Below are 17,519 nucleotides of genomic sequence, written 5' to 3' on the forward strand. Positions count from 1 at the left end.
AAAATGTGAAACTTTTTATGCAAAAACAGCATTTGTGGGCCAACAGGACCATATTCACTGTTACATATTTTGTCATTCACAAGGGTTTTCGGTTTATTTATGGTTGTGAATTGCATTATGGGATGTCTGCTCTGTCGACTTTTTGGTGTTAAAAATTCTACTCTACAGTTTAACAAAGTGAGTTTTATTGACATTTTGGTAGTTTGAAATAATATAATGTATAGGAAATAATATGTAGAGGAGGGGTCTCAACCCAATTTGACTCAAGCACAAGAAAAAAAGTGATGTAATTGGTGCATCTTAGAACAACAGATTTATAATTCAAGCATTACCTGTCACAAATCAGCTAATTTTTTTTGCTTTACGCAACTGCTGAAATATATCTCTGGCTGTTTAAATTGGCATTTTGACATTTAAATAGTCATAATAATGATAATAATAATATTTACGATTATTCTGTCCCAACCAACTGTTACTTTACCAAAAGTTTAAGATAGCATAAGAACAGCAGAAACCGTTTAAATAACTTTACTGACTTCACTGGCAATTGTTCTTCTCAATATCTTTCTTTTTTGTAAGTACTACAAAGAGGGGGAAAGTAAGTATATATTCCCATTTATTTTAGCTTGTTCCTTCAACCAGCTGTAAAATGTACATAGTTTTCATAGAAATCTCAATATGCGTATGAGGAAAATCTGTTATATGAGACCATTTGAATCGAATATTAGCACAATGATCATGCTTGTTACACCACCAGCATAACGTGTAAGCCATGAAAAAGTGTTTGTTCAACAAAATACTGGCGGTATAAAATAGATTTTTTAAATCAAATGACCCTTGAATATTTACAAAAATATTGCTTTGTTAAATATAGAGCACTTACGGACATATATTTCAACGTTTAAATCAGCACCAGAAATAATCTGTATGTGTGTTACTCTGACTGCACACTGAGAGAAACCGAAAGTTAAAAACATGAATCGTGAAAATCCAATAAGTTAAGTCAATTCAAACCATTTGAGGAAACCGGTAGGCACCAACCATTTAAGTTCCAAAACTAATCTACTGTTGAAGTCAGAATTATTAGCCCCTCTGTTTATTTTTCCCTCAATATCTGTTTAACAGAGAGTAGATTTTTCCAACACACTTCTAAACATAATAGTTTGTTCTGTAGACTATCGGGGGAAAAAAAAGCTTAAAGAGGCTAATAATTTTGACCTTAAAATGTTTGTTAAAAAATTAAAAACTGCTTTTATTCTAGCCTAAATAAAACAAATAAGACTTTCTCCAGAAAAAAAAATATTATCAGGCATACTGTGAAAATTTCCTAGTTCTATTAAACATTTGAAAAATATATTCAAAAAATTTAATTCAAATGGGGGCTTATAATTTTGACTTCAACTATATGAGTATTGTGAATTTACTTTTTTTAAGCAGAAGTAATGAGATATTTAAGGGATTCAGTAAGTCTTGATTGTGCATTAATGATGAGCACCTGCTGTTAACAAGCAGAAACTCAAAACTACAGTGACCTCAGTCTCATTAAAAGAAATAAAACGCAATTAATCTCTTAAAATCTTAGCAGAGGGTCATTAAACCCTCACAAACAGTATTGACAGCTTCACACAGCGAAACTGAGTTCAAAACTCAAATGAGTAGAAGTAATTTCCATTAAATTTTGAGTTAACTACACTCATTTCATTAAAATAATTTGACTGTTAGGTTTTACAGTGTACATATAAATGTTGTTGCGTCACGGTGGTGCAGTGGGTAGCGATGTAGCCTCACAGTATAGGAAGGTCACTCTTTCGAGCCCTGGCTGGGTCAGTTGACATTTCTGTGTGGAGTTTGCACCCCCGTGTTGGCGTGGGTTTCAGTGTATGGGTGTTTCTCAGTGTTGGGTTGCAGCTGGAAAGGCATCCGCTGCATAAAACATATGCTGGATAAGTTGGCTGTTTATTGCCCTGTGGTGACGCCTGATGAATAAAGCGACTAGGCTGAAAAAAATTAATGAATGAATATAAATGTTGCCTTAATAAAGTTATAGTATTAATAAAGTTATTTATATTAATAAAAATTAATATAAATTAATTAATAAAGACACAGACACGCCAAAAATTATCAAATTGTGGGCATATTTTGTAAATCATAAAAATATAGCATAAAAAAAAACATACAAATTGTGTATTTTTAAAAATGTAAAAATGCTGTGGATACTTGGACACTCAATGTTTTGTTTTATTTTGTCTATATTCAAAAGTCTAGTTTTGTCTTGACTCAACTTTTTAAGTCTGTATAATTTTAAATAGAGTTTGTTGTCATAGAAATGACACGGGTAGGCCTATACTTATGCCCAAAATGAGACCAGCTGTCACTAGGATTCCTGTCCAATTACTTTGGAAACAGCATTCCTAAAAAGTCTCTTTCTCATATTAACACACACAGTCACACTGAAACCTGCCCAGCTCGTCCTGATTTTGCCAAGTGCTAGTTGTCCTGAGACCAACATATTTTATAATGACCCAGGGACATCATTTCTATCAGCCAATCAAACGTTATTACGTCATCATTATGAGCCTCCTGCAGAGTCCGCCAAAAACGCAAATTCAAAAAAGAAAACACACACACACACACACCCACGCGCAGGCAACTGCCATTTTCACCAGTGAAGAGGACAGGTGAAGAGGACAAGTGAAGAGGTGAGATCACCGGTTTTCTTCTATAAGTTTACAGAAGCATTAATGATTGTAAAATTCATATGTGTTTATGGATTTGTCCTTTTAACTTTTAACGTTTAACTTTTGTTTGCATTAAGTTAGCCTAATTAGCCGTCCCTACCTAACGTTAGATTAGCGTGCTGCTCTTCCGCTACTGTGATTTACTTTCTGGTATTAATTAAAACAAGCTAACAATATTGTTTTGAATATTTAAATCTAGCAAACATTAGTAAACGCGTCTAAACTTTGCCTCTTGCTAATTTAGCGACCTTTTTTTTCTAATAATTCGGTTTTTAGCATGTATTATGTCAATTTCATTTAAAGACACACCAACACAGCACTAAAGTTAGTTTAAACACAAGACAGTAGGCTATTTGAGGCATTAACTACTGTGAATCACTGCAAAAATTCAACTAACGTTAGTGATTTAATAATTTATTCTGTTAAATATGTTGGCATCATCACAGGTTTATTAATATCATTTATATTTTAACCTCAGGTCATCATCACTGATTTATTAATATGTTAACCTTAGGTCATCATCACTAATTTATTAATATTATTAATATGTTAACCTCAGGTCATCATCACTGATTTATTAATATTATTAATATGTTAACCTTGGGTCATCATCCCTGATTTATTAATATTATTAATATGTTAACCTCAGGTCATCATGACTGATTTATTAAAATTATAAATATGTTAACCTCAGGTCATCATCACTGATTTATTAATATTATTAATATTTTAACCTCAGGTCATCATCACTGATCAATTAATATTATTAATATGTTAACCTCAGGTCATAATCACTGATTTATTAATATTATTAATATGTTAACCTCAGGTCATCATCACTGATTTATTAATATTATTAATATGTTAACCTTGGGTCATCATCCCTGATTTATTAATATTATTAATATGTTAACCTCAGGTCATCATGACTGATTTATTAAAATTATAAATATGTTAACCTCAGGTCATCATCACTGATTTATTAATATTATTAATATTTTAACCTCAGGTCATCATCACTGATCAATTAATATTATTAATATGTTAACCTCAGGTCATAATCACTGATTTATTAATATTATTAATATGTTAACCTCAGGTCATCATCACTGATTTATTAATATTATTAATATGTTAACCTTGGGTCATCATCCCTGATTTATTAATATTATTAATATGTTAACCTCAGGTCATCATGACTGATTTATTAAAATTATAAATATGTTAACCTCAGGTCATCATCACTGATTTATTAATATTATTAATATTTTAACCTCAGATCATCACTGATCAATTAATATTATTAATATGTTAACCTCAGGTCATAATCACTGATTTATTAATATTATTAATATGTTAACCTCAGGTCATCATCACTGATTTATTAATATTATTAATACGTCATCATCACTGATTTATTAATATGTTAACCTCAGGTCATCATCACTGATTTATAAATATTATTAATTTGTTAACCTCAGGCCATCATCGCTGATTTATTAATATTGTTAATATCTTAACCTCAGGTCATCATCACTGATTTATTAATATTATTAATATCTTAACATCAGGTCATCATCACTGATTTATTAATATGTTAACCTCAGGTTATCATCACTGATTTATTAATAATAATAAAATATTGACCTCAGGCCATCATCATTGATTTATTAATATTATTAATATGTTAACCTCAGGTCATCATAGCTGATTTATTATTATCATTAATACTTTAACCTCAGGTTATCATCGCTGATTTATTAATGTTAACATGTTAACCACAGGTCATCATCACTAATTTATTAATAATATGTTAACCTCAGGTCATCATCACTAATTTATTAATATATTTAATATGTTAACCTCAGGTCATCATCACTAATTTATTAATATATTTAATATGTTAACCTCAGGTCATCACTGATTTTTTAATATTAATATGTTAACCTCAGGTCATTAGCACTGATTTATTAATATTATTAACATGTTAACCTCAGGTCATCATCACTAATTTATTAATATTATTAATATGTTAACCTCAGGTCATCATCACTGATTTATTAATATGTTAACCTCAGGTCATCATCACTGATTTATTAATATGTTAACCTCAGGTCATCATCACTAATTTATTAATATTATTAATACGTTAACCTCAGGTCATCGATTTATTAATATTATTAATATGTTAACCTCGGGTCATCATCCCTGATTTATTAATATTATTAATATGTTAACCTCGGGTCATCATCACTGACTTATTAATATTATTAATATGTTAACCTCAGATCATCATCCCTGATTTATTAATATTAATAATATCTTCATCTCAGGTCATCATCACTGATTTTTTAATATTAATATGTTAACCTCAGGTCATCATCACTGATTTTTTAATATTATGCTAAACTCAGGTCATCATCACTGATTTATTAATATTAATATGTTAACCTCAGGTCATCATCGCTGATTTATTAATATTATTAACATGGTAACCTCAGGTCATCATCACTAATTTATTAATATTATTAATACATCATAATCACTGATTTATTAATATCTTAATCTCAGGTAATCATCACTAATTTATTAATATTAATAATATCTTAACCTCAGGTCATCATCACTGATTTATTAATATTACTAATATCTTAACCTCAGGTCATCATCACTGATTTATTAATATGTTAACTCAGGTTATCATCACTGATTTATTAATAATAATATGTTGACCTTAGTTTATCATCACTAATGTATTAATATTAAGATGTTAACCTCAGGTCATCGATTTATTAATATTATTAATATGTTAACCTCAGGTCATCCTCACTGATTTATTAATATTATTAATATGTTAACCTCAGGTCATCATGACTGATTTATTAATATTATTAATATGTTAACCTCGGGTCATCATCCCTGATTTATTAATATTATTAATATCTTAACCTCGGGTCATCATCACTGATTTATTAATAATAATATGTTAACCTCAGTTTTTCATCACTGATGTATTAATATTATTATGTTAACCTCAGGTCATCACAGATTTATTAATATTATTAATATGTTAACCTCAGGTCATCACTGATTTATTAATATTATTAATATCTTAACATCAGGTCATCATCACGGATTTATTGATATGTTAACCTCAGGTTATCATCACTGATTTATTAATAATAATAATAATATGTTAACCTCAGTTCATCATCACTGATGTATTAATATTAATATGTTAACCTCAGCTCGTCGATTTAATAATATTATTAATATGTTAACCTCAGGTCCTCATCACTGATTTATTAATAATAATATGTTAACCTCAGGTCATCATCTCGGATTTATTAATATCATCACTGATGATATATATATATATATATATATATATATATATATATATATATATATATATATATATATTATTATTATTTATTTATTTTTTTACATAAAAACAAGCAATAAATATTTTGTTCAGACTTCCTTAACTCTTTAAAACCTAATGAACTCTTTAAGTCGTTTTAAAGCTATAATTTTATACACATTTTAAGGATTGAGCTTCTAGATTTTAGTTTTGTGTAAAACCATTTCAGATTTACTATGCCCAGCAGCACAAACTCTCTTTTGGCATGAAAAAGTAGCAGTTTTTGGAGATGTTATAGTGTTTTATTAAACGTGATGTGTTTTATTGTAATTTTAACATAGTACAAACCTTTCAGCCCGTTGTCTAGTCCCTTTATCAAGAAGTCAATTTATCAACTAGAAAATCAAAATCTAGCATCTTTTGTAATTTTGTATAAAAGGCAACTCGTGATTGCAAGTAATATTATTGTTTTTTTTTTTTTTCAGGAGGAGCATTGAACAAGATAAATGTGCAAAACCTGGGCCCTGAATCATGCTTTGATTTGGCAACTCATTTCTTGGGACCTCTCGCAGTTGATGTTTTCTTTTCCTTTCTAGAGGACTGCCTGAAATAAGCTTAGTACACAACTAAGGTGGTAAACAAAACTCAGATTACGTTTTTACAATTAGAATTTTATTTCATTTCAGACAGTTCTATTGTAAATGTTATGTTCTAAACTGATATCAGATATACTGTACAAAATAAAATAAAAACTTGTTTTCTTTGCGTTTTCTTCTTAGTTCTTCGTATATGGGGTCAGTTCTTCGTACATGGATTACTCAGTTAGCTGGATTTGGATAATGACGATTTGACACGATCCAGGATCATTTCGTTCTTCAAAACTGATCCGAGAGTCGCAGTCATAGCAACAGTTCTGGTAGCTCAAACCTGGTCGGGAGCAGGTTCAATTCATATAAACAGGATTAGATTGGGTCAGTTCAAGCAAAGATAATGCAGAAAGAATGTACCAGATTCTGACATTTTCTTACAGTAGTGGTTATATACACTTGGGAAAATAGTAAATATTTATTTATATTTATATATTTATTAAATATTTATTATAAATAAATATTTATAAATAAAATATTTAATATATTTACTATTTTAAATAGTAAATATAAATATATATATAAACATACATAAATACATACACACACAACAGTTCTGTCTGGATTTCGAAATTGACTGATAGCCGTGATATATTTAAGTAATATAAGCATCCGTACTACCTTTTTACCCTTTGTGTATAACTCCGCCCACATACAGCAGACACTACAGTTTGACAAATATTATTGCTGTGACACAATAAAATATACTTTTAAGGCTTTTTTTAGTCGAGAATGTAGTTGTTTTGATTGCAACTATGCAGTTTATTTGCAAGAATAGTGCTTATTTTAAAATATTTACAATTTCTGAGAGACAGCTCGTCGGCGACAGTTGACGTTTTCTATCCACAAGATGGCAACAGAACCGCATAATAAGTCCTTACGGCTGTTTCACACTGCAAGCGAAAGCAGTGCGTGAGCAGCGCGTATGTCGAGCAGTAGCAGCACGCAGGTGTTTGCCTTTTACACCAGCTGCGTTTGCAGCGCGCAGCTCTTCGGCAGCTGCTGCAGAGATCAACCTATCGCTGTCTATTCAATCTAGTTACCCATGTCTCTATATACAAATACACTTTTCAAACTTTTTATCTGCAACAAGACCAACGGCAACCTCCTCCTATGCTGTTTCTTTAACCTGCAAATCTTTATTTTACAAATTTTATGGATCAAACAGTACTGTATGCTTCTCAAACTCTATGAGGAGTACATCAGAAGACAATCGCCAGTGATATCATGTCATTTGGTTTTTGATTGACAGGATGTTGTAAGCCTATAGTTATAATATCTATACAGTATAGTTATAATTATATTTTTACATGATCCACTTCAGTATGTGTCCAGCTGCAGAGTAACAGCACGTTAATTCATGCTCGTGCAAAGGATGAGATGGATAAGTGATCAATGCATGCCCTTCTTTTACTTATTTTCGTGTTGTCAGGTTCACAGTGCAAACAGCTACCAGGTGAAATAACTTGAGCGAACATAAAGCAAAGCCGAATAAAGCTTTCTTCCTCTGCTTGAGCAGCACAGCACACAGCGAGTTCACATCATCCAGTATGCATGTCGAACTACACTACCCACAATACACTTTGCTATGGACTACAATTCCCGTAAATCACTTCCCCTCGCCAAGAAAACTGATACTAAAATTGTTTAACTATTGGTTTTGTAGTTCGGGCCGAAATAAAGGTTTGTTGCAGTTTTTAATGGTTTAAGTTCATTTGATTGACTATATATACATCAGTTGATATTATTGACGCATTTATTGAGTAAAATTGTTACTTTTTACTGTCATTCAATGTATTTAGGTCATTATCAATGCACTGTCACTTTAATTGAGCGTGAGCAGTGCGTCAAAAATAGACCCAGCGCCGAAACTATCGCTGCACTGCTGCTTCAGCGACGCTCACACCTCGCTCTGACGCGCTGCTGCTGCGTACGGTATGAAAGCTGTAATCTGTTAACATGGACGCCAAAAAAACACGCACCGCTGACGCTTGCGGTGTGAAACAGGCGTTACGCTTAAAAGATATAACAGTCTGATTTCTAACTATAGCAGATCAAATATTAAACTGGTAAGCACACCTGCCAACACTTCTGTTTTTCATGGGGGTATCATGTATTTCAGACCAGTCTCCCTGTTTGCGTCAGAGTCTCTTTTTATAGCATCTTCCAAAGTTAGACCACAGATGACCAATTGTCTCCAAGTTGTTCCTGAAGTACTTGCAGACATATTTGAAGTTCCTAAACTGGCAGTGAAACATCTCAGCCTTTTCCTTAAATTCTTGTGCCTGTAAAAATTGACAAGGAAAATCATGTTTCATGTTGTTAGCATAAAAACTGCTGTAGATTTTTAGGTCATTAAATAATCCTTCACACAAATATATACCCCAGTGTGTGCGGTAAATCTACTGAGAATCTTTATTGTTCTTATACTGTCTAAATCACTGTAGGTCTATGACTGGATAAACCAACATAACATAATACTATTTGCAGTAACTAAAACAGACCCACCAAACAATCCATGTTTATAACAAAAAAGAAAAGTTGCAAAGTTATCATAAATTATAAAAAGGCATCATAGTTTCACATTTAATCAAATTATAATAAATTTAATCAATTCCTTTTGGACTATGTAAGATCTATGATCTGAAATGTTATTCAGAACAGAATTAAAATATATCTTCATTTAAAACAAAAAAAAAATGTAGCTCATGCTGTGAAATGCACTTTAAACTGACCTAAAAAGGTATCAATTATTAATTAAGGTTGCTAATATAAATGGAATGCTTACAAATGTGTGTAAAATATGTAAAGTTAATCTATGAAACTCTGCACACCTAGCCTAGTTTATATCTGAACACAGTTGATAACCAGCATAAATTAATTTTTGAAGGAGAGTAATTGTGTGTGAGTGAGAAGAGGCCAGATGCAAGTGTTATCTGAAAATTTCTCTTAAAATTAGAATTTTTTCTACAGCTCCTGTGTGTAGGTTCTGTAATTGAACTTTTGTGGTAAGGTATGTTTTTTTCATTGCCTTTAAAGTTAAATAACAGCATAAACAAAGGCTGGAAAATATGCTAATTTTCAGCGTCTGACAGTAGAATGTAGTTTGGGTAACTTTATTGACGTTGCTGGCAATCGTTCTTCTCAATATCATTCTTTTGGGTAAAAATAAAATAAAGAGGGGATAAGGATGTACATATTCATATTTACTTTAACATGTTTAATAAAGCCAACAGTAAAATTTTACTTATACACATTTATCCAAATCTTAATATGTATATGTGGAAAATCTATTCATAAGACCATTTGAATCGAATATTAGCAAAACTATCATATTTACACAAACATGTGTAAGCCATAAAAAGGTGTTTGTACAACAAAGTACAGGGGGAATAAAACTGAGTATAATCAAATGACCCTTGAAAATTTACAAAAATAGAGCGCTTACGTACATAATTTTCAATGTTTAAATCAGCCCCGGAAATAATCTGCATGTGTTACTCTTGACCGCACACTGAGAGAAATCGAAAGTAACCCTGTCACTTAAAATGTAACTTTAAATGACCAGTAGGTGGGGAGTCAAAACCAGAAGTATGTGATAGCACAACAATGATAGCGATTCAAAAATATATGTTTTGATGGGCCGAATATCATTATATTTTTGATGTCAGTTGTGGGCCGGATGGAGGAGGAGGCAGGACCGCAAATGGTTTGAGGGTCGGCAGTTTGAGACCTGACTTAGAGGCTTTTGCATCTGAACTCTTCATACTGTATGTGGGTTACCATTTTATATTAGCTGTCATTAACATTATTTTTTCGCATATTAAAAATGCATGTTACATGCTTGTTACCAAAGTAGAATGACACATTAGAACATACAATTGTACTATAAGGGCGCTTTCACACCTGTGAATCGATTCAGTTGTTCCGAAAAAGAGATTACAAATGTTACATTGTTGCTCTTTGCTCTTGGAGCGGTTCACTTTCACACTGCAAAGTTTCTTATTGGACCAAAAGAGCTAATACGAGTCACATGCGAGTAAACTCTCCTCACATTGGTCAGAGTGTCAGGGTTTATTTTGCAGCGTTCCGCTCAGCTGTCAGGGGGAGGTGGTGGTTTGGTGGTGGTTGACAAGGCGCGCACGCGCGACATGTCGGAGGAGAGATGCAGTGGGGAGGGGTGAGAAGGGTCCTATTTGAGGACCAGGAGGGAGACGCGAGATTACCGGGAGGTCATCACTCGTTTTCGGGCATCCAGAGACCCGTGAAACTTTCCACCCTACTCATAATTCTCTCTTCATATAGCCGTATGCCTATTACATATCCATAAAACACTGTGATATAACCGCGCTCGGATCGGAACTCTTTCTCACTGCAATCGAACCGCTCCAGGGTTCGTTTCTATCGAGCCGAGACTACCTCACTTAGGCGGTCTCGGAGCGATTACTTTGGCGTGGAATAGAGCGCAATTGCCTTGTTTACATATGCCAAACGAACCGCGCTAACTGGCCAAACGAGACAGGTTCTGAAACAGAAGTGTAGGTGTGAAAGCACTATTAAACAAATAGCAACACACCTTTGAACAGCATTTCATCTCTGACATAAACTGTATGATGTGCGCTCTTGAATCTGCCTTTTCAGGTCCACTCACACCAGATTCAGATATTGACAGCCAACAAGTTACTGCCTGTGTGTAATAAATGGTGAAAAAACGTAACACAACATATTTAATATGGTCAGAACTTCCATGACACATTCGAAATTAGGATCAAGCATTATATGCTTCAAGTTAAGGGGTACTCAAATCAAAGTAAAAACAATATATGTTATTGCTTATTGCTACTTTTTTTTTTTTTTTGCTTAAGTGCATCGATGACTGACATAAACACACAATAATACCCAGATAATGTCAAGTAATATTACAGTATGTTGTGTGACATGTTACAATGTGAAATAAGCTTAAGCTCAATCCACTGATTCATTAGCAACTGAAGATGAAAAAATGTGAATGGTAATCCTGTTAGAGATTTACATAAAAAAATATATTAATATGACAGTTGATAAAAATAGAATATGAATCTATAAAATGAGGAAAAACAAAAGCAGTATCTTAACTTAGTACTTACTTGCATTACATGGTACCAACAAAGGAGAATGTCTGACTCGTTAAACACCTTACGGAAGGCATTGATTTCAGCCTGGTCTTTTTCAACCATAAAACACCTAAAAAATAAATACTTTAAACTTTAAGATAGAGAAAACAAATACAAGATATTACAAATGTTTGCTCTCCAAAGAATGCATTTTGTTGTTTACTTTTATTCACCTTCTCTAGAAAAAAAACAATTTATGCATGAAATCAACATGTAGCAAATACCAATTCTGACCCGAATTTGCTAATATGAAGTAAAAATCCACAATATTAACAATGATGACCTGAGGTTAACATATTATTAATAAATCAGTGATGATGACCTGAGGTTAGCATATTATTAATATTAATAAATCAGTGATGATGACCTGAGGTTAGCATATTATTAATATTAATAAATCAGTGATGATGACCTGAGGTTAGCATATTAATAATATTAATAAATCAGTGATGATGACCTGAGGTTAACGCATTATTAATAAATCAGTGATGATGACCTGTATATTAATAAATCAGTGATGATGACCTGAGGTAAGCATATTATTAATATTAATAAATCAGCGATGATGACCTGAGGTTAACATATTAATAATATTAATAAATCAGTGATGACCTGAGGTTAACATGTTAATTATATTAATAAATCAGTGATGACCTGAGGTCAACATATTAATAATATAAATAAATCAGTGCTGATGACCTGTGGTTAACATATTAATAATATTAATAAATCAGTGATAATGACCTGAGATTAACATATTAATAATATTAATAAATCAGTGATGATGACCTGTGGTTAACATATTAATAATATTAATAAATCAGTGATGATGACCTGAGGTTAAAATATTAATATTAATTATTCAATCAGTGATGATGACCTGCAACGTATTAATAATATTAATAAATCAGTGATGATGACCTGAGATTAACATATTAATAATATTAATAAATTGACGACCTGAGGTTAACGTATTAATATTATTAATAAATCAGTGATTAAGACCTGTGTTTAACGTATTATTAATATTAATAAATCAGTGATGATGACCCGAGGTTAAGATATTAATAATATTAATAAATCAATGATGATGACCTGAGGTTAACATATTAATAATATTAATAAATCCGTGATGATGACCTGAGGTTAACAATTTATAAATAATAAATCAGTGATGATGACCTGAGGTTGACACATTAATAATATTAATTAATCCGTGATGATGACCTGAGGTTAACATATTAATAATATTTATAAATCAGTTAAGGCCATGAGGTTCACATGTTAATTATATTAATAAATCAGTGATGACATGAGGTTAACATGTTAATAATATTAATAAATCAGTGATGACCTGAGGTCAACATATTATTAATATAAATAAATCAGTGATGATGACCTGTGGTTAACATATAAATAATATGAATAAATCGACGACCCAAGGTTAACATATTAATAATATTAATAAATCAATGATGACCTGAGGTTAACGTATTAATAATATTAATAAATCAGTGATGATGACATGAGCTTAAAGTATCAATAATATTAATAAATCAGTGATTGTGACCTGTGATTAACATATTAATAATATTAATAAATCAGCTATGATGACTTGAGGTTAACATATTAATAAATCAATGATGACCTGAGGTTAACATATTAATAATATTAATAAATCAATGATGACCTGAGGTTAACATATTAATATTAATTAATCAGTCAGTGATGACCTGAGGTTAATGTATTAATAATATTAATAAATCAGTGATGACGACCTGAGGTTAACATATTAATAATATTAATAAATCAATGTTGACCTGAGGTTAACATAATAATATTAATTAATCAGTCAGTGATGATGACCTGAGGTTAATGTATTAATAAAATTAATAAATCAGTGATGATGACCTAAGGTTAACATATTAATAATATTAATAAATTGCCGACCTGAGGTTAACGTATTAATAATATAAAATAATCAGTGATTAAGACCTCTGGTTAACGTATTATTAATATTAATAAATCAGTGATGATGACCTGAGGTTAACACATTAATAATATTAATAAATCAGTGATGATGACCTGAGGTTAACATACAAATAATCTTAATGTGATGATGACCTGAGATTAACATATTAATAATATTAATAATTCAGTGATGACCTGAGGTCAACATATTAATAATATACATAAATCAGTGATGATGACCTGTGGTTAACATATTAATAATATTAATAAATCAATGATGACCTGAGGTTAACGTATTAATAATATTAATAAATCAGCGATGATAACCACAGGTTAACGTATTAATAATATTAATAAATCAGTGATGATGACATGAGGTTAAAGTATCAATAATATTAATAAATCAGTGATTGTGACCTGTGGTTAACGTATTAATACTATTAATAAATCAGTGATTATGACCTGAGGATAAGTTTTAATAATATTAATAAATCAGCTATGATGACTTGAGGTTAACATATTAATAAATCAATGATGACCTGAGGTTAACATATTAATATTATTAATAAATCAATGATGACCTGAGGTTAACGTATTATTAAAATTTAATAAATCAGTGATTATGACCTGAGGTTAACATATTAATGATATTAATAAATCAGTGATGATGACCTGGGGTTATTGTATTAATGATATTAATAAATCAGCGATGATAACTTGGGGTTAACAAATTACTAATAATAATAATAAATCAGTGATGATGACCTGAAGTTAACATATTAATAATATAAATAAATCAGTGATGATGACCTGCAACGTATTAATAATATTAATAAATCAGTGATGATGACCTGAGATTAACTTATTAATAATATTAATAAATCAGTGATGATGACCTGAGATTAACATATTAATAATATTAATAAATCAGTGATGATGACCTGTGGTTAACATATTAATAATATTAATAAATCAGTCATGATGACCTGAGATTAACCTATTAATAATATTAATAAATCAGTGATGATGACCTGAGGTTAACATATTAATAATATAAATAAATCAGTGATGATGACCTGCAACATATTAATAATATTAATAAATCAGTGATGATGACCTGAGATTAACTTATTAATAATATTAATAAATCAGTGATGATGACCTGAGATTAACATATTAATAATATTAAAATAATATTAAATTATTAATATTAAATATTATTAAAATATTAATATTAATTATTCAATCAGTGATGATGACCTGCAACGTATTAATAATATTAATAAATCAGTGATGATGACCTGAGATTAACTTATTAATAATATTAATACATCAGTGATGATGACCTGAGATTAACTTATTAATAATATTAATAAATCAGTGATGATGACCTGAGATTAACATATTAATAATATTAATAAATCAGTGATGATGACCTGAGGTTAACATATTAATAAATCAATGATGACCTGAGGTTAACATATTAATAATATTAATAAATCAATGATGACCTGAGGTTAACATATTAATATTAATTAATCAGTCAGTGATGACCTGAGGTTAATGTATTAATAATATTAATAAATCAGTGATGACGACCTGAGGTTAACATATTAATAATATTAATAAATCAATGTTGACCTGAGGTTAACATAATAATATTAATTAATCAGTCAGTGATGATGACCTGAGGTTAATGTATTAATAATATTAATAAATCAGTGATGATGACCTAAGGTTAACATATTGATAATATTTTAATAAATTGCCGACCTGAGGTTAACGTATTAATAATATAAAATAATCAGTGATTAAGACCTCTGGTTAACGTATTATTAATATTAATAAATCAGTGATGATGACCTGAGGTTAACACATTAATAATATTAATAAATCAGTGATGATGACCTGAGGTTAACATATTAATAATATTAATAATTCAGTGATGACCTGAGGTCAACATATTAATAATATACATAAATCAGTGATGATGACCTGTGGTTAACATATTAATAATATTAATAAATCAATGATGACCTGAGGTTAACGTATTAATAATATTAATAAATCAACGATGATAACCACAGGTTAACGTATTAATAATATTAATAAATCAGTGATGATGACATGAGGTTAAAGTATCAATAATATTAATAAATCAGTGATTGTGACCTGTGATTAATGTATTAATACTATTAATAAATCAGTGATTATGACCTGAGGTTAAAGTTTTAATAATATTAATAAATCAGCTATGATGACTTGAGGTTAACATATTAATAAATCAATGATGACCTGAGGTTAACATATTAATATTATTAATAAATCAATGATGACCTGAGGTTAACGTATTATTAAAATTTAATAAATCAGTGATTATGACCTGAGGTTAACATATTAATGATATTAATAAATCAGTGATGATGACCTGGGGTTATTGTATTAATGATATTAATAAATCAGCGATGATAACCTGGGGTTAACAAATTACTACTAATAATAATAAATCAGTGATGATGACCTGAAGTTAACATATTAATAATATAAATAAATCAGTGATGATGACCTGAGGTTAACATATTAATAATATAAATAAATCAGTGATGATGACCTGCAACGTATTAATATTAATAAATCAGTGATGATGACCTGAGGTTAACATATTAATAATATAAATAAATCAGTGATGATGACCTGCAACGTATTAATAATATTAATAAATCAGTGATGATGACCTGAGATTAACTTATTAATAATATTAATAAATCAGTGATGATGACCTGAGATTAACATATTAATAATATTAATAAATCAGTGATGATGACCTGTGGTTAACATTAATAATATTAATAAATCAGTGATGATGACCTGAGGTTAAAATATTAATATTAATTATTCAATCAGTGATGATGACCTGCAACGTATTAATAATATTAATAAATCAGTGATGATGACCTGAGATTAACTTATTAATAATATTAATAAATCAGTGATGATGACCTGAGGTTAACATATTTAACAGAAAAAGTATTAAATTAAATCACTAACGTTAGTTGAATTTTTGCAGTGATTCACAGTAGTTAACGCCTCAAATAGCCTACTGTCTTGTGTTTAAACTAACTTTAGTGCTGTGTTGGTCCACATTTCTGGCGTGTCTTTAAATGAAATTGACATAATACATGCTAAAAACCGAATTATTAGAAAAAAAAGGTCGCTAAATTAGCAAGAGGGTAAGTTTAGTGGCGTTTAATAACGTTTGCTAGATTTAAATATTCAAAACAATATTGTTAGCTTGTTTTAATTAATACCAGAAAGTAAATCACAGTAGCGGAAGAGCAGCACGCTAATCTAACGTTAGGTAGGGATGGCTAATTAGGCTAACTTAATGCAAACAAAAGTTAAACGTTGCTCGTTTACTTCGCTGGAAAAAAAGGACAAATCCATAAACACATATGAATTTTACAATCATTAATGCTTCTGTAAACTTATAGAAGAAAACCGGTGATCTCACCTCTTCACTTGTCCTCTTCACTTGTCCTCTTCACTGGTGAAAATGGCAGTTGCCTGCGCGTGGGTGTGTGTGTGTGTGTGTTTTCTTTTTTGAATTTGCGTTTTTGGCGGACTCTGCAGGAGGCTCATAATGATG

At 30.4% G+C, this 17,519-nt stretch overlaps 1 protein-coding gene and 1 long non-coding RNA gene across 3 annotated transcripts; one reads left to right on the forward strand and one right to left on the reverse strand.

Annotated features, from left to right (window-relative positions):
* The first annotated feature begins 2,652 nt into the window (after window positions 1-2,652).
* Window positions 2,653-6,865, forward strand: LOC108181495 (uncharacterized). The gene is made up of 2 exons (XR_015499658.1): window positions 2,653-2,699; window positions 6,588-6,865. It is a non-coding gene; the product is annotated as an uncharacterized LOC108181495 (long non-coding RNA).
* On the reverse strand, window positions 6,753-17,441 carry si:ch211-125e6.8. Of its 2 annotated transcripts, XR_015498685.1 has the most exons (5): window positions 17,385-17,439; window positions 11,876-11,972; window positions 11,326-11,436; window positions 8,829-9,034; window positions 6,753-7,029 (listed from the first exon to the last, which is right to left on the reverse strand). XR_015498685.1 is itself a non-coding variant. In NM_001326555.1 (4 exons), exons 2-4 carry the CDS (start codon window positions 11,963-11,965, stop codon window positions 8,891-8,893), a joined length of 345 nt encoding a protein of 114 aa, NP_001313484.1. In that variant the 5' UTR covers window positions 11,966-11,972; window positions 17,385-17,441; the 3' UTR covers window positions 8,295-8,890. The 2 variants fall into 2 exon arrangements, 1 of the variants encoding a protein (NP_001313484.1); NM_001326555.1 differs by lacking the exon at window positions 6,753-7,029 and having other exon boundaries at window positions 8,295-9,034; window positions 17,385-17,441.
* Window positions 17,442-17,519: the final 78 nt, after the last annotated feature.

The sequence above is a fragment of the Danio rerio genome, chromosome 9 (assembly GCF_052040795.2).
Source record: "Danio rerio strain M-AB ecotype USA chromosome 9, GRCz13ab, whole genome shotgun sequence".
NCBI classification, from domain to species: domain Eukaryota; kingdom Metazoa; phylum Chordata; class Actinopteri; order Cypriniformes; family Danionidae; genus Danio; species Danio rerio.